The sequence below is a fragment of the Syngnathus floridae genome, chromosome 6 (genome assembly GCF_059516105.1).
Source record: "Syngnathus floridae isolate MCC-2025c chromosome 6, RoL_Sflo_1.0, whole genome shotgun sequence".
NCBI lineage: Eukaryota > Metazoa > Chordata > Actinopteri > Syngnathiformes > Syngnathidae > Syngnathus > Syngnathus floridae.
In genome coordinates, this window is record NC_142418.1 from 10,864,583 (window position 1) to 10,888,812 (window position 24,230).

Genomic DNA, 24,230 nt, shown 5'->3' on the forward strand with positions numbered 1-24,230 from the left:
TTTACGATTGTTACACCTGAACCTCCGCTTTTTAAAAACAGCAGTAATGGAAAAAGCGAACACACTTTAATTTAACTGTCACACTCTTCCACGTGTCCCCACCTAGCCTTTGTCCTCGTCCACTGGCTTCCAGGTGATCTTTGGAGATTAAAGACATAATCGCAAGGATTGACAAGGCCTTTTGTTTGAAAAAATGACACGCAAAACCACTTCTTTGTGCTCTTCCTATTAACAGCCCTTATCTCATTTTAAAGGCCCTGCGGTGGGGACGCTCAAAAAGTGTTCTTCAAAAGGACGAGTTTAATTTGAGTCCGAGTTATTGCTCTGTGCATATTGACCTCATTAGGATGTTAAGTCATTTTGATAAATCTTGGACTAAACTGTAAAAGGTGCAGTCATGCCCTTTATTTTTTGCAATAGGCATGCCATAATGCTCACGTGTTTTCATTGCTCACTAATTACGGAACACGATCTTTTTTATATGTAGGTGACTCCCATTTGTACCAAGGCCATAGTCTATTAATTAGAGACATATTTTAAAATATCACAGCTAATCCTTACAACTCCCAGTGATTCCAGAGCCAAGTGAATGTCATATTGTGGCCGTGCGCTTGTATGTATCCCTTTTATGGCAAAATAGTAGCCATTAATTGAAGAATTCGACAACACATGGGTGATTGCTCATGCGACTTATAACTAACATTGCTCATTTTGCCTCTTGAATAAAAACAATGAAATTCCTAAAATTCACTTCTAATGCAAAATATGTGCCTTGTCTCCATAAAGGTTTGTTGAAAATGGATAATTGGCTAGTATGTTTCCCAATTTTACCAACAGGGAGCGCCATTGCCACGAAGATGTCAAGTGAGACAAGCCCAAGTATTCAAAAGAGAAGATGAGAGCAGATCGTTTCCGTAGTGAGAAAAGATGACGAATCATATTCAGCAACTCAGAATCAACTATTTCACTGACGAAACAGACAACAATGAATTCCTATGTGGAGCAGAAAGCGCTCCCCAATCATCTACTTGGGAGTCAAGCACGCAGCATGTTCGCCCAGGTCTGGTGTCGCTGTGGTGTTGCCATGGTGACAAAACCTCCATAAGAATGCAAATGGTATTTCCATACCTTCCCTCTAATTTTCATCACCGGACAATGTTTTGACCCTCGGAGAATGCTGTGAAGCCAAGCGTGCAAAGCAGAGCCTACGAAGCTCTTGGTGAGGCAGAGAGTGAAAGTGATGCTGATAGGGGAGGTGTAAAGGGGGGGGGGGGTATCTTACTCACCAGACAGCTGCTGGACTCCAGGCTGGTCATGTGTGCTTAACAATTGGCTCTGAATGGTCTCCACGACCCGCTTGAAGCGCCGACTGGGTCCTATAACACAGACACACAAACCAAAGGAAGAACAGATACTTGGCTTTTGGGAAAACACCCTTATGCTGGAGCGTATCTCAGCTGACTTTGAGCGAGACATGCTGGTCCCCAGCCAATTGCACGGCCAGTGCATTATCTTTTTTCCTTGTCTGGCAGTTGGCAACCAGCCGTTTATGATTTGCATTATGGTCATCTTTAGGACAGGAGCTAGTATGAAGGTTTGAATTTGTGATGTTGGAAACGTTTTCTCTTACATAATTTCATTACAGATCCGTGCTTCACAAAGTGCAATCAAAGTGATATAAATAACAGTATCAGTAGATATCAATACTCAGATCTGCACTCCTTTTCACACTTAAAAGAAAAAAAATGTGACACGGTGACACTTTCCAGCCTACGCTGGTAGAGTAAGAACCATGTCAGCCATGTGGACTAGGAAATATTTTAAGGTTAACGTGGATGACAACACGAGTTGCCCTGAAGCTGAACAGCATGGAGCGGAGCTCTAAAAAGTTAGTGCTTGCTGGAGGGCCTGCATCTGCAACACCACACGACATGTACCAGCATGTCAAATAAAAAAGAAAAAACAGAAATAAAAAAAATAAAAAAGTTCAGCCAACTTTATTTCGCAGGCTGCATTTTGATGAAATGTGTGGCAAGACCTATTACAAAAACATTCAGTAATACCATGAGGTTATTCTCTTAAAGTTATAGATGAGTGATACCTCTGCCATGTTCAAGAAAAAAATGTTTTGTATTTCTGAACATTAGATGCGTTTATTCCCTTCCTTATAACACCCTAATTGACAGTAAAGCATGATTACAAAATGGTTGCCTGTCACACTGCTTTAATGCAAAATACAAGTCGGGCTAATCATGCCAATTTTCTTGACAGCGTCTCTTCTTGACAAACCACGCAGCCAAAGTAAAGCCTAATACTACTACCGCTCCTAGAGAAGGTGGGGTCTGTGCAAAGTCGGAAAAAGTCTATTCGGACTGGATTGAAATTGACTGAATTGTGATGTGTGATAGAAAGAAAAATTACCAGGTCCCAATTTTGCAACACAAAGAAAATCCACACAGTGATGGGGAGAACCCGTAAAATTCCACATATCCGTGGACAAATGCTAAACACTAAACAACTTTAAAAATTTCAATCAGGATATGTTTGCTGTTTTGTGTATCATCAATATGGTATGTCATATACAAATTATTATTGGTAATTTTCTTTATAGATATGCTGGGGAATGTCACATAGTGGATGATTGTATTTTTGTATTCATGCCGTAAATTATCTTAGTAATATACTTTTTTTATTTTATGCTATTTACTTGTTGGGATTCAGCAAATAGCAAAGGTAGTGATTTGTATATTGGCAAGCGGGCAGGTCCGTGATAGAATGATATTTCCAGAAACTGATAGGATGGATGATGACATGCAGGCGCATCCTTACCTGAGAGCAGGGTGAAGGTGACGGAGTAGATGCCGTTCTCCTTTGTGGCAGCCGTACTCTCCGTGTAGGTGATGTCCACCTGAAATTTGACCTGCTTCTGAAAGACTGTGGGGCCGGCCGTGGACTTGTATTCCGCTCGGAAACTAGTCTGTGATATGACACTGTGGCTCAGGCTGGGGATCTGGAAGCAAAGATGAAAAGAAAAAAATAGAAGTGAGCAATGAAATTAAACATCAATGTTGAATTTTTCTTCCACGATAAAAAAAGACAACTGTCAATGAAACACTCTCCATAAAATATGAGCCACAGTCAAAGTTGAAGGAGATTAATACCTTGGGGCGTACCCTTGCATGCGAGGGACTTAAGCTAATGTAGTCGTCTGTCACCCGACAACATTGCACTTTCCCTTCCAAAATAAATTTGTGCGCCCTATGAACAGGTGAGTTGTAAAATTGGCACCTTCCATCCTGGTGCTGTGGATGTCTTGACATCCCATTAATGTGAGTGTGCTTCAAGGTATAATTCCACTGATTCAGGTGCCAATCTCCTGTCGGGAATACCTACCGGCTAGCAAAAGCCCGGGAGGGATAAAAGCTACCTTGAGGGATGGGGAAACGTATTTGACATTGACCTCAAAAGGTAAGCCAATCTTGCTTGCATTTAATGGCAACTTTGTTCAAATTTAACTGAGGTGAGCAAAGGTTCTGTTCAATCACACAGGGTGAATGCTAAACTAGATTGTGTGGCGCTTACATGCAAGATGCGATGTATTCTATTCACACACACCACGGCAACATAAATACGGAGTCAATATATAAAACTGAGAGTATGTGTTGGAGAGGTGGATCGCAAATGCCTTCTGTAGTTTTTGTATTGACCTCCATTGAGTCTGCAGTCAAGTGGGAAATAGAAGCGATGAACAAAAGCAGTTGGCTGAATTGCGACATAAATCTGAAACATGTTAGCAGACCTTGGGCCCGCCACATACTCATGAGACACATATCTAGCCTGCTATTAGAAAGCCAGCAAATAGTCACCACTGCCACACTCACTAAGGCCCACGAGTCTGAAGAAGGCACATAAAGAAGAGAATTAAAGCTCTTTTTTCTTTTTAGTGCACAACACTTATTCTTTTCTTCCACAATGCAGAGTCGGGAAAAGAAAGAAAATGGAGAACAAGTAGCTGCTGTATTTACTTTGAGAGAAGTGGACGTATGCAGACAAATTTTATCAAGAAGGAGACTAAGGACTGCGGTAAAGTGGAACACTGCAGTGTACAAAACCAAGACTACAGAGTACAGTTTATTTTTTTCTTCATTTTATCGGATTCATCTAAAGTGCTTCACGATGAACTTTTAAACTGTGTGCATATTTCATAAAAAAGATGATGCCTATATGATTTTAAAAAAATGGCACAATGAAGAGTGGTTCGAAAACAGTGCTAAGGTTGATGACTCCTATTCAGCCTTCCTGTGTGATCTTTGTATGTTTTCCCTGTACTTGCATAATCCAACTGTATTCCCAAAACAAGCATTCAGTGAAGACTATAAAGACTCCCGAGGTGTGAATGTAAGTGATGGTTTGTCTCGAACTAAGGTTTGGCCAATGAAAAAGTGTCAGTAAGTAAAGCTGTGTTGGGGGCCTGACTCTGAACTGTGTGGACAAGCGAGCTCAATAATAAATGTGGTTGACGATACCGAGAGAAATGCTTGAACGATGTCAGCCTTGATGGAGCTGAGAGGCTTGTCCCTGATGACAATGAAGATCTGCTCCTCTTTTTCCAGGTTGATGAAGTTCCCAAACCAGGATTTTTTGGCAAGTCTATGGAGAGAAAACAACACGAGAAATGTCATAATTTCTTAAAAGGTTTAAATAATACAGCACACATTTTTTTAAACGCCCATTTGAGATACAAAAGGGGGTCATACTTCCAAAGTTGACAGTGTGTGTTTAGTGTGCTTTAGGATTTTCTCAAATTTGAGTCAAGCGCCACTTTTAAAAAATTCCCACAATTAGGCTGAGAATGGTAGAGTCGGTATTCTGAGCCTTCTAAAGTTAGCTCCCGTAAGTTGTACACTGTCGTGCCTGGCGTGCATATTCATAGAGCCACTGTGGTTTTGCACATTCAGATAATTTGATGCACAGTGACATCAGCACCGGGGTCTGACACAGAAATAATTGCTTTTGACAAAGACAATTGTGGCCAGTCTCAGGTGCACACTCAGGTTGTGGCCTCTTACAAGCAGGCCGGGTAAGAGCTTTTTAAAAAGTCAGCCACAGTAAAAGGTACTTAGGCCCTCCATTATTTAGGAAGTGCCACTGCAAGGAACCTAAAAAGGATCACCCAAACCTTGTTAAGTGATCAAATCAATTACTGATGCTTTCATACTGCAGCGATACTAGAGACAATGGTATGAGAAATTGCAGGATAGGTATTTTAATAATAAAAGCCATACAGTATGCAACTGGTGTTTGACTGCAATCTACTTTGAAGATCTTCAGCGGGAAGCTCTCCAATCAACCCTCATGTTTCTCTGCCAGGTGGAAATGAACAGCCAGCCAACCAAACAGGCACACGGCGTTGGCCAAAACTTAAGTAATCACCCTTCAGGAGGCTGAGAAGCATCACACAGGCAGCCAGCCATTACTCATAACCAGACACCTCAAGCTAAAGACAAGGTCAGTGCAAGAAGCTCAGCAGGAAAAAAATCTTAATCATAATAATTTTAAATTGCCATGTGCAGTCCTGTCTGAGAAGGTAGCTTTGAGGTATGGCCGGGTTATACATCATTATGATTGTAAAGGTGTAACATTTACTCACTCTGGGGAAGACTCTGGAGTGAGGCTGGACATCTCTTCTTGTGTGGGAACTGTGGACAAATGAGAGTGTTTAGGGTGGAATGAAAACAAAAATAAAACAAAATTGTCAAAGTGTATACAAACCCTGGAGTTTCCTGCGGTGGAAGCGTGGCGAGCCCAGTAAACTGTTCTTGATGGAATTGAGGCGCGTCCTCCATGGCATCCCACCAATGGAGGGGCTTGGTGGTGGGGTCGGGGTGGGTGTCCCGGCGGGGCTGTCCTTGGGCGTGTGCACCGGGGTGCCCTTTGGAGTGGGTAGGGGACTACCTCGAGGGGAAGGATGGGGTGTAACCTGTATGAGGGGGATACATTTAGCTGAGTGGTCAGAGTATGACGAAGGCGTGGGTGTTACAGGGTGAAAGTGGTGCAGCCTGATGGGGGAGGCAGGCACCACTGGGATGAAGGGCACAGAGAGTTGGGGGTTGGCAGCGAAATGAGAGCGACGGACTTGGGGGCTGCCCTGGAATGAAGCAGTGGGGCTTGGGGGGGTTGGGGAAAGCGGGGAGGTGGGTGTTGGGGGCACGGAGGCAGATGGAAGGTGTGATGGGATATGGCAGGAAGCCGAGGAATCCGACAAGGATGCCGCATCTAATGAAGCTTCGGGGAGCGGGTTGGATCGTGTCGCGTGAAGAGGCTTCGGCGCAAGTTTCGGCTTGGTCGGGAGCGTCTGAGTCTTGTTAAGGGATGCCGGCAGTGCCTCGGTGCTCGGGGCCAGCGAGTTGGGTGTTGACAAACGAGGACCCGTATGATTTGGAAGTGGCTCAGGGGACGGACTGGGGCTGTTGTTTGGGGATTGTGCTAAATCAGGGGATTGAGGTGGAGTCCCAAACTTTCTAACAGGCTTTTTGATTAGGACATACAGGTGAAGGAATACAAACAACAGAATCAAGTAAATACAACCACCAAGCAGTCAGATGCCATGCGCAAGAATGGAAAGGAAAAGGAGAAAAGACCATGCAGTTAGAAAACAAAGCAAAGTGATATGGGAATAAAACCATGAAAAGAGCAAGCAAAGACATGTAAAAAAACAAAGACAGACACTTAAACGATTAAAAAACAACAACTGTGCGGTGTCACAAAAGAATAACCAGTAGACTCCGACAGACATGGAAAAAACATGAGCTAGGAAGACAGATCTCAATAACGGCCATGACTACACTTGATCTATTATTGAGTTTTAACCTTGAAAGTGCAGCCATATTGAGGAAAAATATTAAATTATATGGACAGAATAGCTCAGATTTATCTGGCCTTTGAAATCAATTTCCCTTTTAGATGAGCTGTGGCATGAGCAGCTTGTTTGAGGATCTTGGATAACCCTGAGTCTTCTCAAGGTTAGTCAGCTGGATACATTTGCTCCTAGCCTATATCCCACTCAAAATAGAAAAGTAGGATTTTGAAAATAATTCCTTGAGCTGGATTTTCACATGCTAAGGCTGCCAAAAACAGAGTAAACTATTATAAGCCGAGAAGACGGGGCGAGGAGATCCTTTTGTTTGAGAGAAAACGTTGATCAACCTTTCTCCTTGTATGTTTTCGCTAGCACCCAATAAATAAAAATTAGGCATAAATTAGGCAAAATTAAGCATAAATTGACAACACAATTGTGTTTGGGAAAATAATAGATCATATTCAAGGGACCGTATAACATTTGAGCAGTGATATTGGTTTGTTAAAGGTCAGGAGGTGCTGCTGTGGAGCCCTAATGACCATCCATTATTTTGTCTTGCTGACTTTGACAACAAGAAGAGATCAGCAGCAGTTAGATGGTCATCCCACAGGGGAACCAACGACACAGAAACCTCAACATTGGTCAAGAGGTGTAATGTCACATACCTGCGTGTAGTTGTAAGGGTATAGAAGGTCTTGACTTACCCGTGGGCTGCTGAGCGGGCTGGTGGTGAGGCCTGAGGAGGCTCCACTAATAGACCGTGACCTGTGGACCAAACACGCAAAGGAAAAAGTCAGTTGTGGGCTGAACATGTGAAGCTGTTAGAAAAAGGCGTAGGTCACAAGCTTGGAGGTCAAATGTTGGATCGGCTAGCACTAGAGCATCTGGCACCATCACGCCAAGCACACAGCGAGCGACTACGAAGAGGAGGAGTAGTAGGAACACTACAGCGCACAGTGCATGACCTCATTTGTTAGCAGACAATATTTAGCAGTGACTCGCAGCAATGTCAAACGTGTTGATTTGACTGCACACTCACCTGGAAATCTCTCAGCACGTTCCTAAACATTAGCATTTAAATTAGCCTTTTTTTGTTGTTGGTGTTACTCAGTCTACACTTTGCTAATAAATAAAACATGGTGACTTTTAAGTCTGTTTGCACCGCATCAGTAGCCGATATCTTGAGGAGGGAAATAAAGTGGGGCATTTGGTGTCATGCCATTCATTTTCCATTTCCATGCAGATGTCGTCAATAAAATTGTGAGGCGAGGCGAGCCCCAAATTGAACAATCAGAGGATGATCTGTCTCCATCACGCACACCACACATACGTACACACGAGACAACACGCACAAAGTGCCTGTCAACGCCAGCTGCTGACTGTCACAACACTGCTTGTTTTTGTCATTGATTTTACAACCGCTCGCTCTTCTTTTCCCACTCAAGCGCTAATGAATTTGCGAACATGTGGACCACGCCTCTCAAAAACAAAAGGAAATGATAAAATGTGAGTTTTCCCCTGAGATCTAAGAAGACTGGTGTAGTAATGGAGAATGATGCTGCTCCCATATGTTGGATCAATCTTGTTGTTTCCAAAAATGGAACCAAATGCTTACTTACATGGTAAGAAATAAAAACAAAAGAAAACAAAATGTACAATAGGCAGACACTGCCACAAAAAAGTGTGAGTTGGGGTTTATGTCAACCCGGGAAGGTTTTAAATCGTGTGTGAAGAAATAGTATCTTCCTCCTTAGACATAAAAATAAAAAAGAGTAACTGCTACAGCGGAAAGATAGCACTCCCACTCACAAGTTATTTTTATAAATATCTCCGTGGTGATTGCCCACCATAATGGTGGGTGAGAACAAATGAGCTAAGACTTGTTTGAGAGAGCAGCTGACCAGACAGTTGAATTGAGAGCCCGCGGTTCACGGAGACATGCTCACATTGCCAATTGCACCTCATGACAACACAGATACACTCGGTCTCCTCGGCCTATTACGAGCATATTGTTGGACATACTCTGCATCTGTTAGTGTTGGACCAGCAGGTCTATAGAGCTAATAATACAGATGGCAATGCTGCTGCACAGTAAGGCACCCTTGCTACAAAATGACAATGACTAACTGTTGTTGGCTGTTTAGTGTAAACACAAGCACACAAAACTAAATTATTCTGTAATCATACATTGGAATGTTTACATGTAAGCAAGTCTGGTGTTCAAGTTTCTGAGAAATTTGCTTAGAAAACACATTTAAGGCGAACTATATAAAAAAAATAGTTTGAATCAGAGTTCAAATTTAAATCTGATTACATATAGGAAGTTCTACAGGATTAAGCTTTCACTAAGTAAATCTACCTTTTCCAAGGCCATATTGATCAAATTCAAAACCACCCATTCATTCATGGGCTCCATTTTTTATTGAGAAAAAAACTTCCTGTATAGCAGTGCCAATTAATGTGGTCACACAATACAGTAATGGACTGCTGAAGAATGAATGGTTTAGTTTTTTAAGAAAGAAAGACACTTCAGAAGGCCCACGCCGATTTAAGTAAGCTCATTCTTTCATCAAACCCACCAATGCACTGCTCTTCCTATTCCAAACAATAGTTTGCAACAAAGGCCTATGTCCCGGAGTGTGTGACCACAGGCTTTGTCTGAGCTCCATCCAAAACACTCAGCAGGTTCCAATGAGAGATTGTGTAGGATGAAATAATACAGACAGATCTGAGAACTGAATTTACTGAAATAAAATGAAACTGATACAACTTATGGTGCCAGGAGTAACCACACCAAAGCCCAAACACAATCAGACTGAACGTTCCTCTTCTTTTGACTCTATTTCAGAAGTGTCTCCTCTCTGTGAAGTAGATAGCCATATCAATCAGCGCACTATTTAAAGTCGTTTCCTTTCCCGGGGCGAGCAATACTCCCTGAAGAAGCACTAAATTAATATCCATAGCTCAGCTCCTCAAGTTTGAAGATGCAATAAGACCCCTGCAGCTTTCCCCGACAAGTTCTGTCATAAAGATTCTTTCTTTGAGTACCTTAAACACTTAGAGTCCATGATTAGCATCAAAGTTAAGACTTAAAATTGCTCCACTGACCTAACTCATTTAAACCCCATCAAGCGATGGGAGCCGGTCAGTGAAAAAAAAAAAAAAAAGCTATGACTCACTATTGCACTTTTTCATGTTTCATTTCCATATCATTAACCAGCTTTCATTTCTCCTTGCACGCTGGGAAGATTTTAAATGAACACTCTCCCCTGTGTTTCACCCTGATGTAAATTCATCCTGCCAATACAAGTCATTCTGTCCAGTACACCTTGAATGCTCCCTCTACGTTTTATCAATCTGCTGAGGTTGGCTGAGTTCATGGAATAAAAAGGCTGGAACAGTTCAAAATTTAGTTTGCCTGGTTAACAACACTTTTTTTTTTTTACCACTGCTATCTGCTGGAAAGCTATGAAACAAGAGACAGAAGGGAGAGAAATATACAGAGAGACACTTGCTTTGGAGATAGAGAAGCTGCAGCGCATAAAACCAGCAACCAAATCAGAACCATGGACAGAGAAAATCAAGCTGCATTTGTACATTAGTGAAGCGATGCCACACTAACATGGCACAACTGGGACTGAGGATGAGCGACACACAAGGGAAGCAAAGAGAGTGAGTGAGTGAGTGAGTGAGTGAGTGAGTGAGTGAGTGAGTGAGTGAGTGAGTGAGTGAGTGAGTGAGTGAGTGAGTGAGTGAGTGAGTGAGTGAGTGAGTGAGTGAGTGAGACAGACTGGGGATATAAAAATCTAGTGAGGAGCCCACTGTTGACATTTATACTAAGTAAAATACAAAGGAAAACAAAATTAAAGTAGATGGAGGAAAGATGCAGTTGAGCTTCTTTGGGTGAATAATATAGAGTTAACATAAACATTTCCTATTAACCCCTAAACAATTTGAATTGGACTAAAGCTCGTAGCTCATTGCAAATCTTAATTTGTCCTTTTACCAAGGCATGTTGCACATGATGTATGATTTTAACTTCGTGGAAACAGCTTAGGGGAGGCTTTTTTGTTCTGGCTTGCTTGTCCCAGTGCAAAAAAACAAATTCAACCAAGGGATGCTTGCATGTATTTAGGAGAACAGAGACAATTTAAAATAAAAAGAAAAAAAAGTGGTAGAAAGTCCTGCCTCCCTGTAGGAGTCAATTTTGCCTCCCAATACTTTTGACAATGACACGTAACTGTACGTGACATGACCACTAACTTAACACTTGACCTGGTATGGAATGTCGTGGATTATCAACATAAAGGTAAACTGTTTTCCTTTACTATATCTGATGTAAAGGCAGAAGAAATACAGCAGAGGAAGACAATGCCAAAACTTGCAAAACCGTAAAATAAAGACTTGAATGCCCTGAAGGGATGATGGAGTGGAGCAGAGGGGATGAGACAAGAAGATGAATCTTAACATAGAATTCAAAGATGGGCATCTTAAAAGGTGGGAGCTGCCGGAATGGCTCTAATCCTTCCAAAGTGTCTTGTGGATGGAAGTTTAAAGAGGTGTGGGATGAATTCTTGATGTGCACTTGTTGCCAAACTGCCCGAGTGAGGAGTTATTAATAGATCTGACATTGGGATGAGTTCACAAATCTCTATAGTGCGGCTATATTATATGACTAGCTGGCTCTGCATTCAAGTCGGTTCCCCTGTAAAGCAGCACTCTGTCATTAGGCTGATCACGCTAACTCACAGTCCATCTTCTGGGCTGTCAAAAAACGTCACTGGCATCGAGCAGAAATGTGTGGTGTGATGATATATTGCTGGCTGAAATAAGATGTGCAAATAGATTTTAAATCCGCCGCCTTTGCTTTGTAGGGTTATGGCTCAAGCTCCGCTTTCCAAAGTAGAAGGAACCCTCGGCATCTCAAGAGAAAGTGGGGCACAGCACGGGAGGAACTGATTATTAATGCATTCAAAAGAGACTAATTAAGTTCATACCAAAAGAGGGGGAAAGGTTGGAGATGGATACGGAAGCTCTGCCTCGCACATCTTCAAAAGGAAAAAGAACTTTAACTTTCAAATTCACTATTTTTTGGCCCTAAATTGTTAGAACCTAATTTATTTTTTAATTTAAGATTGTATCAATAAATTAAATACAACACACCCACACACATTCAAACAAATCCACCTATTAAAGAGCCCACTTCTGCATCGTTCTCCGTCCATAGACATCTACCTTAGGTTAGGGAGCAAAAGCAAAAAGGAAGGGAGAGCGTGAATACCTTTCTTCTTTGCTGCATTTTTTCCTGGCGCCGGGAATATCCAAGCTTTTACTGTATACTGACTTACTACAGACAGACAGGAGACAGAGCGGGCAGACTGTCAAACTAATGGTGAGGTGTTTGCTAAACTTGCTCTGCCCAGAGAGCTTTAGCCCAACACAAACACAAAGACACACATCAGGATGCACCCAAATCAGAGTTTTGTCACAAACACAAAAAGACTGTCAGGATATCATTTGCCAGGTGCAACCAGGAGAGTGTTGACAAGAAACGTGTCAAAAAAAAAAAAAATGAACAGAGCTCTTTGAAGAAAAACAAAGAAACAATGAAGACCTCTGCGACGTTAAACATCACCTCAGATACCTTTTCAAATCCTAACACCTCGGTTCTCACTGCACGGTTCTAGCGATACAATTGCAATGGTTTGCTCGTAAGTGGCAAAATTTGGATACGATTCATGGCTGTGTAAAAGAAAAGAAACGCATGCAATCGCACATCTTCACACCAGAATCAGTCATCTGGATGAAAGGGTATAAAAAGATCCCTGGCAACATGACTGCAGTGCGAACGTACTGATTGGATGTCCCTGGTGAATGCAATTTTGATGTCAGTCAAATACACACGCGTGACAACGACAAACAAACAAATAAACTTGTAATTGTTGATGGCAGCCCGTTGAGACGAATTAAGATGAGTGAGAAAGCCAGGTCAGGGATGTAAGCGCGCCTCCTCATGCACATGTGCGGCCAGGTGAAAGGAGTTGGAGGTGGTTTGTACTCTGAGGTGACGATAAAGCGCTCAGTGTCCTTCTGGATTGTCTCTAATCCTCAAGGGTCAGTGATAATCTGGATCACTGATTTGTTGCATTAATTATTGACTGCATTTATTTTAAGTGCTGCTAGAGAACAAAGTTTTTGAATTGAACTGAATTATATTGTATGGAATCAAATTGAATTTATCTTGTGTCACATGAAATGCATACCGTTGTCCATGCTGTGTCATGTCGATGGCCCGCCTGGCTGGCACTGGTGAGCCTCCGTCTGTGACACTGAGGACTTCCATGGACTTCCTCTCTGGTCTCCGTTTGCCGTGTCGATTCAACATGGGAGAGTCGACCCGTTTCTTTGGAGGATCTGTGTGACAAACGCGAGGCCCTTGTAGTTCTCAACGCTGAAGTTATATTTAGTGCTAATTGCATTAACCCTCACTAATGGTGACAAGTATTGCTTTCCTCCCAGACCTTGAAGTAATGATCGCTGTACCACATTCAATAAGGAGGCTGTATTCATCAAAATGTCACAATCTTACAACAAAGAGCTTCGATGTCCATAATGAGCTCAAATGTGAGGGTTTTTTTTTGTTTTTTTTAAATCATTTTCTCTCCCGGGCTCACATTTCCATTATGTGCCATTGAGCATGCAATATAATAATTAGAATAATATTCATATCATGTATAAATATTTATATCATATATATGAGAATGGATGAGGGCTTTAACAATGGAATATTTTTTAATCTATTATTCAGGCGATTATTCCACTGAATAATTGGATACAATTTTATTTTGCATTTAAGTGTATTACAAAATAAATGTTCTCCCGGTTACTAATCAAATATTGTTGTATTGGTATTGTTGAATGGATAGAAACAAAACAACTAAGCAGAGCAATATCAGAGGTGAGGGACTAACATATTCACCAATTCTTTTGAAACTGATTCAGCTATCGGTTTGCTCATTGTTTTTTATATTCTATGTACTGTAAGCGAATGGACAGAGCAGTGTTGCTGAACCTGCCGAGAGAGCACGTTGCAAGTGCAAGAGACAGATGATCAAAATATGTGTATGTGCCTGGACATACATTTACTATACCTTATATAATGGACAGCTGTTTACACTATATGCATATGTTAGTGGTGCAACGTTCTCATTTCAGACTACCAGTTAAAAGAGGATTCAGATTGACACAGACATTGAAATTGTAAGGAAGATTTGACTACAGCCCCCAAAATAACAGCGACATGTATTGACGCAGGAAACGTGATGTGTGTTGGTTTCTTTTTCTTGATGAGATCTGTGCCAGTAAGTTTTCCAAAGGAAAAAAAACACCTGCCCTATTTAAAAGTTTTTCTCTTGCACCAATGTGTATCCAGAGCATGTCTGCTGGTAAGGAATAAATAAACAAAACAATATCTATTGTTGAGCCAATTCACCACTGTGGGAAACCGATCCAATTTCTTCAGAAGGAGGATGACAAGTGTGTCAGACTGTACACCAGGAGAATTCAAAAGTTGTAGGCGAAGCAATAATCTTCTTCTAATGACAAGTAACGGATGGAAAGTAACCTAAATTTATTGTCATGGAATGAAATTGTTGAAACAAATGATTATTTTCTCTGGCTATGCTATTATTTATTGACTGCTCAGTTGCATTACTTGTCATCACTTTTTGTCTTTTGTTCAGGTCTCACCGATTTCATTGCGAGGGGGAAGATTCTGGTCCTCTTGACTGGGGTACCTCTCTTTACGGTCGAACAACAGGAAGTAGATCATCTTTTCTTGGTTGTCACTGATAAAAATGTAGATGAAAGAGACAGTTTCATATTACAAGATGTTGCCGTACATTAAATTCAAAATAGAACTGAAGCCCCTGTGATATATACAATATGTACTTATATATACTATATAGCATGTATGTATGTTGTATCTCTCCTGTCAAAATGTGTTGATTTCTAAAATAAAAGTTGATTGGTAAAATATCATCATATAATGTTGTGCACATATATAACAGGACAGAGTTGGCTTGCAAGTGTATGAAAGTGTACAAATATTGTCTAAGTATCTTTTTCAGTCATTCGGAACATCAGATATCTTTTTTGCCTCTGGCCCATGTTTTTTGAAATGTAAAGCAGTAAGAGTTTGGCCTTCTATAATAAAGGCAGACTGCAGAGCAGCAGGAGGCAAAAAGAAGAGGACCTGCACTTTCAGCTCAAATGAAGCAGAGGCAAAGAATGCAGACAGCACATTTTCCCCTTGTCCTGCATTATTACTGTGTTTGCCTGGGAAGGTGGACATTAGGAAAAGGTCGATTGTAATGTTCCTTTTGTATTCATTGTGTCATGGTCTGTATTTTTTGATGGGTCAAGACTTTTAAAGCAATCATTTTGATTAATTTAACCAGTGGAGAAATTGCATTACGAAAAAACAATGAGTGTTATATTTGTGCACTCCAGACAAAACTGAAGTTTTCTCATCACTGTTGTTTGGTATATCTGTGTAACGAGAGAGAGAGGGAGGCATATCCCATAGTATGAAAGCGGTGTCATGCAGGCTAATGAAGTGATAATGGATTGAAGCATGACACTGTGCAACAAAGACTTCAATCCGTTATCACGTGAATTCAGCAAGCACCTTCTATTACGAGCGATGCAAACTTGTTTTGCTGATAGATGACAATAAGGTAAATAGACTGAGCTATTCTGAGGACAATGGGATTGATGTGATGACAACGTATTATGACCTCTGTTGCAGCAGTGATATTTGCTCAGCATAAAGTACTTGAGACGAAAAGCGCTATTTATGCTTGAAAATAGCCAACCTGGATTTAGAGTATTGGCAAGTCACATCGATCTACAGGTTCAATCATATTCATATTGCACTTAAAAACTTGAGAAATTTGCTTGCATGTTGGTGTTGATACATATATTTAAAAAAAAATCATATCCCATCACCCTATCCTTGTCAATTTCTGGCTGCCCTTTAATTCCCCTTCTGCTGTATTAAGGTTTGAAAGTGCACTCACTCATCCGAGAGGAGGTCTTTCAGCAGTTTGTTCTTGTCCCTGAAGCAACCCAGAGAGTGCATGCTGTCCAGGACGTCAGGGTCGATGTCGTCTGCAGATGGGAGGCTGCGTATGGTCACCTTCCGCGGCACCGGCTGCTCTGGCTCGGGCTCGTTCTTGCCCCCTCTGAGAAGGCACAATGAGATGAAGTGGAGCATCTCTAGAACTTGGTCGAATATTGGACATACCTCTGACTGTGACAAAAATGAGCATTGTCATCTTTTTACGTTAAGACTGCTTGACAAAACTAAGCGTTATAGTTCTACATAAATTGTTAGATTGAGATTAATACCACAATCCACGGATAAGCAAATGTGGACATTCAAGTGCCTTTAACTCATCTTGACTTTCCTATGACCCCAATAGAATTTTGCATTTTCACCGTGTTGCATCATCTGGTGAATATTTTTCCCCTTAGTCAATATTATGGAGAGCTGAGCTATGAGTTTGCAAGCCATAGTGTAAATGGTGCCCATTGTGGAAATGAGCGCTCCATTTAGTAGTGATGGCAAAATGAAGCTTCATGAACCAATTATTGTATTTTTTGGCTGCTTTAGATGGGAATGTAGGTTTAAAGTGAGGGTGGTGGTCTAAGTAAACACAACAATGGGTTCATGAATCATCTTGAAGTTTCATTTGCCATCATTACCATTTAGCACCACTTTTGGCTTGTGAAGAGTTAGTTTCGTCGGACACAATTGTGCAAAGAGTTAAGTGCTCTGTTGATTTGCATTTAGGACTAATTTTCTTCTGTTGTTTGACTAAAGAGGAAAAATAATGCCTTTATTGTCAATTGTACAACTGCGACACAACGAAATTGGGATGATACACTAGTGCGAGGCTGGGGAGCAAATTGGGGTTTAGTGTCTTGCTCAAGGACACTGACATGTTTTGAGGATTAAAACCACAACCTTCAAGTTGGGAGACAAACACGCTACCACTGAGCCATAACGCCACGAGTCGCTCTGTGATTGCATGAAATTTCTCTGACAGAGACAATAACTCACAAGCCATCTATCCCTTCGGTCTTCTATAGTGCTTATCCCGTCCACCATAATTCATCTTTGCTTGCCCAACAAGAGCAAGGCAATTTGATTAAAAACTCTGGCAGTGTTTCTTTTATCAACAAAAGAGATGGCACCTTACACTGCTGCAAACACTGCAAATTTGTTTCAAGCGGGCCCAACCAGGTGTTGTAAAACTTAAAGTGAGTGAACACCTGCCCCTTCTGCACTCTAAGCAGCTGCTTTCCCTCCCCCGCTGCTTGCATTTTCTCTGTATCCTTTTTCTAGCACCACCAACTTAGCCCCACAACCCCAAGAGGGGAGTCATGGCCTGCTCCAATGTAGTCTGCTGTACATGCCTTATGTCACATAATTGCTACTCCCGGGGCAACAACCTCAGTAGTGGAGTAGTGGGGAGTAAAAATGAGAAGATACTTACATGTACCATGTATGCTTCTGGATCTTTTCTAACTGTAAAGCAGAAAAAAAGAGACAGACGGCAAATGAGAATCTAATGTGCAATGACTTTCTTTTAAAGTAACCTTTCAATTGAATTTGTTTTCTTCACATCCAAACAAAATCAAGAGGGCGACTATTGGGTAAACCATGAAAGAAAATCAAATTAAGGTGAATGCTGTATGACCTCAATAAGCTCTGCGTACTAACAGAAATGTGATTGGTTCGTATAAAGGATGATTGAAATGTGCAAGGCAAAAATGAGGCTCTCAAATATTAATAGTGCCAATGGAAGAATGAAAAACAAAAGGGGAATGAGGGTGAGAACGTGCTGGCTGGCACGCTGAAGAGAGAGAGAGAGAAAGATGATAACTCTGAGCTATAAACAGAATATTATCTCCTTCATACACACTGCTGACCTGGACAAGCCCCGCAGGTGTCAAGGGATCGTCCAGTCCTCATTCCCTTTGCAGCTCACGCACATTCTTTCTCATCACAATTTTAATATGCTTCCACGCCAATACTATCAATGAGGTCTTTTATTCAGGCCGACGTCCAGAACCAGAGAGAAAGTGCCAGTGAGAAGGCAACAAAAGCAGATGTCTGCCCAAATGACCGTGCTGGCCACTAGATCAATGTATCTGCTGGGATTTCCATTTGCTGCTGAGGAACCACACATAGCAGCTCTAATTATTGCCATTCATTCATAGGCATTCTCTCGACCGTGTGCCTCCATCAGTTTCTTGATGATTCCACCATCCCAGAGGCGCAACCTCTGCTTTGCCTCCATGTAATATTGCTACAAAGGCGGAGCTGAGATACCTGTGGCTCGACTGCTTCCACAGAGGTCACCACATTGGTTAACGTATTGACAGACACCGTGACAGTCGGATACAAGCAAGAAACGTGACCTACTCTTTCCCACTTTTATTGAAAGGCTTCAGGCTAAGAAGCAATATCACATACGGGCTGAAGGAGACGTGGTTTGAAGTGCAATTTCTCATCCTTCAGTTAGTGGATGTGACAGCACCAATTTCAGACACTTTTAATGGAGGAATGTTACTGTGCTACACCACTGGCCGTGCAAAGTGTGCATCCTTGTATGTTTACTTGGCATGGTGTATTGTCAGCTGCCTTTAAGAGTGTGTGCAGGTCTGCTATTACACAAACTACTCTTCAATCATGATATTTTCAAAGTCATCAGGAAAACAATTTCATACTGTGAACAATGGCAATGTTAATCTGTTATTCCCAAAAAAGAAAGCCTCCATCCATTTTGCATACCACTTATCTTAGTTGGAATCTAAAATCTATCCCAGTTGATTTAAGGTGAGTGGCAACACTGGACTGATCAGCAACCAATGACAGGGTGATCACTACTAGGCTATTTAACACGGGAAAGATAAACTACATGAAAGAAAGGCACCAAACAACAACATGACCAATGACACCAGAAAACAAACTATTTTGGGAAAGCAAGAACATTTTTCATTTACGAGACAAGGATTGTGGATTACAATAATCTGGCATGTTTTAAACATGATTCCCTAACTTTGACCCTCCAAGTCTATGAATTGCTGGGGTTCTGCTACTTTATATATTGTGTAATTATAACTTCAAATGCCTGTGAGCAATTTGAGGAAAAAACATTATCTGCACGTACACGTAAAGGCATGAGTGACTGGATCCCACACTAAGTAGGTCAAAATTATCTGTATCAGAATTAGTTTGGTGCCAATTTGCCTAATATAAATCCATACACTTTGAGCCTTGTTTTTTGTTTTAATTTGCAACAATGTCCGAGTAAGTGGCCGATGGAGCAGGCCATGTCATATTCATGTTCCGAGGTTGTCCGCATGCCCTGGAAACTACACAGTAAATAAAGGTGTCATCACAATCAGCTTGTTCCATGCCAACTTTTACCACATGCCAGATTTGCCACACAATTTAGTGTGGGCACCAGAATCACGAGGTGGTCATGGGCGGAATGAAAGAAGCATAGTGCCAAGTGTGTAGTTGTCCATTCTGTTGGTGTCTTACATTAAACATGACATTTATGTGAGCATGTTCGCTACTCAGTGCAGTTGGTTTAAAGTCAGGTACCAGCTGCTCGGCTGCTGTTCAGAGGCAACACACGGGTGGGTGCTTTGCAGCCTTGGTAGGTGAAGTGAGCTATGCGCCAGTTGGTGGCTTGTGGTTTGCTACATTTAATGCTTGTGAGGAATAAATTTATTGAATTGATTATCTAAATAAATACAATAAATACAAATAAATACCATTTTCTAATTGGAAATGAATTATGAAATGTGCTTTGAGTTTCATACGGCACAAGTCACAGAAGAATGAAGATTTTGCACCAGTTGAATGCAACACTGATAGATGCCGAGGGCTACCACGTTCTTTAGAATTGTTTTGAATTACATTTTCTCTGTATAATATAAAACCTAGGTGCTTACTACACATCGTCCGATAATTCTGTTTCATAGTCCAATATATAATCTATAGGTCCATTTCTGTTGTACACCTCGCAGCCGTGATACTTTGGATAAGTGAAGATGGGCTATAAGTGAGAAAATGATTTGCGTGATAAAAGAAAAAAAAGATGAACTTGTATAGTCAATGTACACAAATAAAAGCAGACAGACACACGTGCATAGATTTAGTACACTTCTAACAGCAAACTGTAGCCAAATCGATATTTTCATTTTACATGTATTACACCACCTAAAAAGATTCCATTCAAATGCATTCGGGCAGACAGAATAAGGGAAGATGTCAGACTAGGCTGGATTTGGGAGGCAGACTAGCATTGCTCCAATAACCAGTTAAAATTTCCATAGGCCTGCCAAATACTTTTTATCCAAAGTCAAGACCTTAAGGAGCTAATTTAAAAATGTACATATCCATGCTTGTGCTTTATCTTTATCTAACGAGTATTTAGTGGGGCTGAGTGAGAAACATGAGGGTGGATTTGAGCAGCGGGAAACCTTTGCTGACACATCAATATGAATAACTTTGATGAGCCCTGAATTAGACAGAAAGGCAAGAGTGGTTAATGAGTCTTTAAAAAGACACACAGGTTAAAAATAATAAGCGGTTTGAGTTCACAACAAAAAGATCACTGAATAGTCAGTCATATTTCTATTCTAGCCACAGAAATGGCTGGCCCCGTGAGGCTCTGACATGATGAACTGCTCTTTGATATAATAAACTCGCCCGCATAGACTGTTGATTAGCGAGCGATTGCATGCTGTCTGACAAAGGAAGATGAGAACAGCTGCACCTGTTAGACACACGAAAGCTTTCATTTAGCTCAGAGTCTTAAGGCAAGGTACACAACGCGAGTATAGCATTAGAGCACCTCACCATTCCTATGTTCTCCCAGCAGTAGGACAATATTGGCCATTTGCAGCTAATGTACAGTGCACCCTTCCTATGAATATTGCTAATTTCATGAATGTTCAAAGTATACGGGCAATTTAGTGTCGCACGTCCTAAAGCGCGGATTTCACTGAGCGCTGAACGCTTGGCGAAAGTAGTGAATCTTGTTTTTCGTAGGGTTCTTGCAAATATATTTGCCACGCATTAGCAAACAGATTTAATTGTTGCAAAGAGTTGTTATAGTCGCCATCAAATTTAGAAAGAAAAAAAAAAAACATTCGTACCTTCACCGCTCAATGAGATACGGGTTTAAGGCTAGTAATACGTTGCGCTGCAATGTGACCGAAAGCACTAAGGTCTACTGGAGAGGGAGGTTAACAACAAGAAGCGGAGGCAGACTGAGAAGGCCCAAATTGCTCCTGTAATGATTGGTCAATGTATTTTTGTATATAAGTTGTAGTTTGACATCAGCTGACTTTTGTTAGAAGAAATTGCATGGTTTGGTTGAACGCGAAATACGTTTCTGTGCACTTAAAAAATGTAATCTATGTTAATTATAGCCTCATATGAGCTCCAGTTTAATATATGATAATATAAGCTTTTTAGTGTGAGGAAAGACTTGTGTCTCTTTCTCTGATATTGCATTATCATTTTGGGTGAGAGAAAAGTAAGAGGGGGGACAATGGCATGAGAGAGAGAGCAGTTCAAAATTTAGTTTGCCTGGTTAACAACACTTTTTTTTTTTACCACTGCTATCTGCTGGAAAGCTATGAAACAAGAGACAGAAGGGAGAGAAATATACAGAGAGACACTTGCTTTGGAGATAGAGAAGCTGCAGCGCATAAAACCAGCAACCAAATCAGAACCATGGACAGAGAAAATCAAGGTGCATTTGTACATTAGTGAAGCGATGCCACACTAACATGGCACAACTGGGACTGAGGATGAGCGACACACAAGGGAAGCAAAGAGAGTGAGTGAGTGAGTGAGTGAGTGAGTGAGTGAGTGAGTGAGTGAGTGAGTGAGTGAGTGAGTGAGTGAGTGAGTGAGTGAGTGAGTGAGTGACTGACTGACTGACTGACTGACTGACTGACTGACTGACTGACTGAGCAAACAATTATATACTGTAGTATAATACAAAAATATCTCTTTATGCAAAACTATTATAACAGGGGTACGGGGGGGGGGCAAAAGGACCCAGGCCACCCGCTGATTGATTCTTTCATTTAAGAATTGTTTCGGCATTACAGTGGTGTGACCTGAGCATGGAGCACAGCGATAGTTTTTTTCTTGACGCCCTGTCAGTTTGATTCTACTATGAAAGTCAACATCATCATTCCGACTGCTTCCCATCATAGATGGTGCACTAAGAACAGAAGAGCAAGAGCCCTTCATCGAATCGGGCTATTTGACTTTCCGTGAGGTCACACCACATCCCTGAAGCTGTTTTGACCTCTCTTGCACGAGAGATTTGAGGTGGGAGGGGGGACAGGTAGCATATTCTCTCTCAGTGGCTTAGCCAACACGCAGCACTTTGTTGAAGACTTGCTGACATAACTAAAGGGTCCTCAAGGCGACTTGTCCTTGTCTAGCAAAGACAACACAAAATAAAACTTCTAATATCCACACAGCATACAAAAGAAGCCAAGCCTTTGATGTTTCTCATTTTACAACCAGATCACACACACACACCATTAAATGGCCCTCAATGATTTTTGTGGCACTCCTGAAAATGAGCAGTTTTGTTCATGTTTGCATGAATGCAAAAATGAGAGCCAATGCATGATCACAGAATGATGACGTCGAATTGCTTATTCCAAACAATATCGAAGCATCCAAATATCAGGAAATTACTGAATGCCAGGAGCACAATTACGGACAACCGGGCACCAAATGTACTGCTAATTACTGCACTTCCATTTTACAGTCAAATGTTTTAGGCACCCTTGCTCATGTTATTAAAATGGCTGTTCCAAGATTTGACTGGTCGCAATCCACCAATTGACACAATTTGCCTTCTTCATACTTTGCATTTTATAACCCAGAATCAATTGTAAAATTGATGAGATCAATAAATTGTCTAGAATTGTCTATTGTGCATTTGTGAGTGACCCCAGTGAAGTCTGCCTAGCGACAAGCGGCTGACATGACCAAAAGAAATTTCAAATTCTGCTAGGCCAAATTATTGCAGCTGCTAGTCAGTTAAAAGAAATATTTGTTAAGAGTGTAAGAAGACGTGTGCATTTATAACATTGCCTTGATAAGAAAAACGGTATCTCAGAAGTGCATCAGTTGTAAAAGAAAGTTCTTAAGTTTTCCTGCGAGGTGCCCTGCCATTTTTTAAATATATAAACATGCCATTGGTTGACAGATAAACAGCAGCCAAGAACAAAGGAGCTCAAGCAGCACAGCCTCTTCACTTGACTGACCGTTAGTCTTTTGGAGGCATCCACTTCTATCATGCCCCGCAGGAGGTTTTGACAGTCTGGAGGGATAAAGTGGGGCATGTGAAACACTCCTAACTTCACTTTCTCCAGCAGATTCCTCAGGTTGTCATCATCAAATGGCAGTGCTCCCTGAAAATAGAAAGGGAAGAAAGCAAGAGAAAGAAATTATGTGCAGAAGAATATATTATCCCTTGTTTTATTGGCATATTTAATGGGCACCAGAAAAAAAACATCACCATCCAAAGGGTTAGCTCTGAGGAATAAAAACATAATTCCAATCCTGTGCAAATTCTCTCTCTCTCTCTCTCTCTCTCTCTCTCTCTCTCTCTCTCTCTCTCTCTCTCTCTCTCTCTCTCTCTCTCTCTCTCTCTCTCTCTCTCTCTCTCTCTCTCAAATTCTCTATTGGGAGCAATCTGCTTGCTCTCAGCAATGATGCAAAAATGAAAAATAATCAGCAGTAACATAAAAACAAGGGCATTTCTAATAATTACCCCACTTTGGCATTTACCTTGTTCATTTAGCATTATCAGGGTCATTTATCAGAGTGGGCTGACATCTCACAGATGTGGCTGTGTGATGAATAGCAAACTCTGCAGGCTGATGAGATGGGGGTGAAAAAGTGAGGCAGATATGTAGAGTGGCAGAGTAACACAATAAGGGGGTGCTTGCCTTAGCCATCTGAGCTGGCTCTAATGACAGGAGAGTGCCACATACAACCACACAATCTTGCAACGTGCAGCCACAACAGATAAAAGGATGAGAGCAAGTGACGGCCAAAACTTGCTTTATTAAGACAATATTTGATTCTATATACTTAATTCAATGCAGGAGTGAGACACACATATGAACAAATGGATAGATAGAAAGAAAGGAAGCCAAGACACAAAGACGACGGCAGCGGCCAGAGTCACTCTGTCTGCAATGGTATTCCTTTCAAACTGTCCTCTTGCAGTTTGCCTGTATT

At 41.3% G+C, this 24,230-nt stretch overlaps 1 protein-coding gene across 4 annotated transcripts in view; it reads right to left on the reverse strand.

The window, feature by feature from the left end:
• Positions 1-24,230, reverse strand: part of brsk2a (BR serine/threonine kinase 2a) — a 126,775-nt gene that overhangs the window by 3,114 nt on the left and 99,431 nt on the right. For 3 of the 4 annotated variants that reach the window (XM_088377635.1, XM_088377636.1, XM_088377637.1), the window contains exons 9-19: positions 23,249-23,395; positions 17,422-17,453; positions 15,940-16,104; positions 14,609-14,706; positions 13,123-13,273; positions 7,564-7,624; positions 5,773-6,529; positions 5,651-5,699; positions 4,527-4,650; positions 2,830-3,010; positions 1,287-1,376 (exon numbers count right to left, since the gene is read on the reverse strand). In XM_088377635.1, coding sequence (XP_088233761.1) covers positions 1,287-1,376; positions 2,830-3,010; positions 4,527-4,650; positions 5,651-5,699; positions 5,773-6,529; positions 7,564-7,624; positions 13,123-13,273; positions 14,609-14,706; positions 15,940-16,104; positions 17,422-17,453; positions 23,249-23,395 — 1,855 coding nt within the window. Of the gene's footprint in view, positions 1-1,286; positions 1,377-2,829; positions 3,011-4,526; positions 4,651-5,650; positions 5,700-5,772; positions 6,530-7,563; positions 7,625-12,140; positions 12,207-13,122; positions 13,274-14,608; positions 14,707-15,939; positions 16,105-17,421; positions 17,454-23,248; positions 23,396-24,230 lie in introns of all 4 variants that reach the window. The other variant, XM_088377638.1, reaches the window with a different exon arrangement.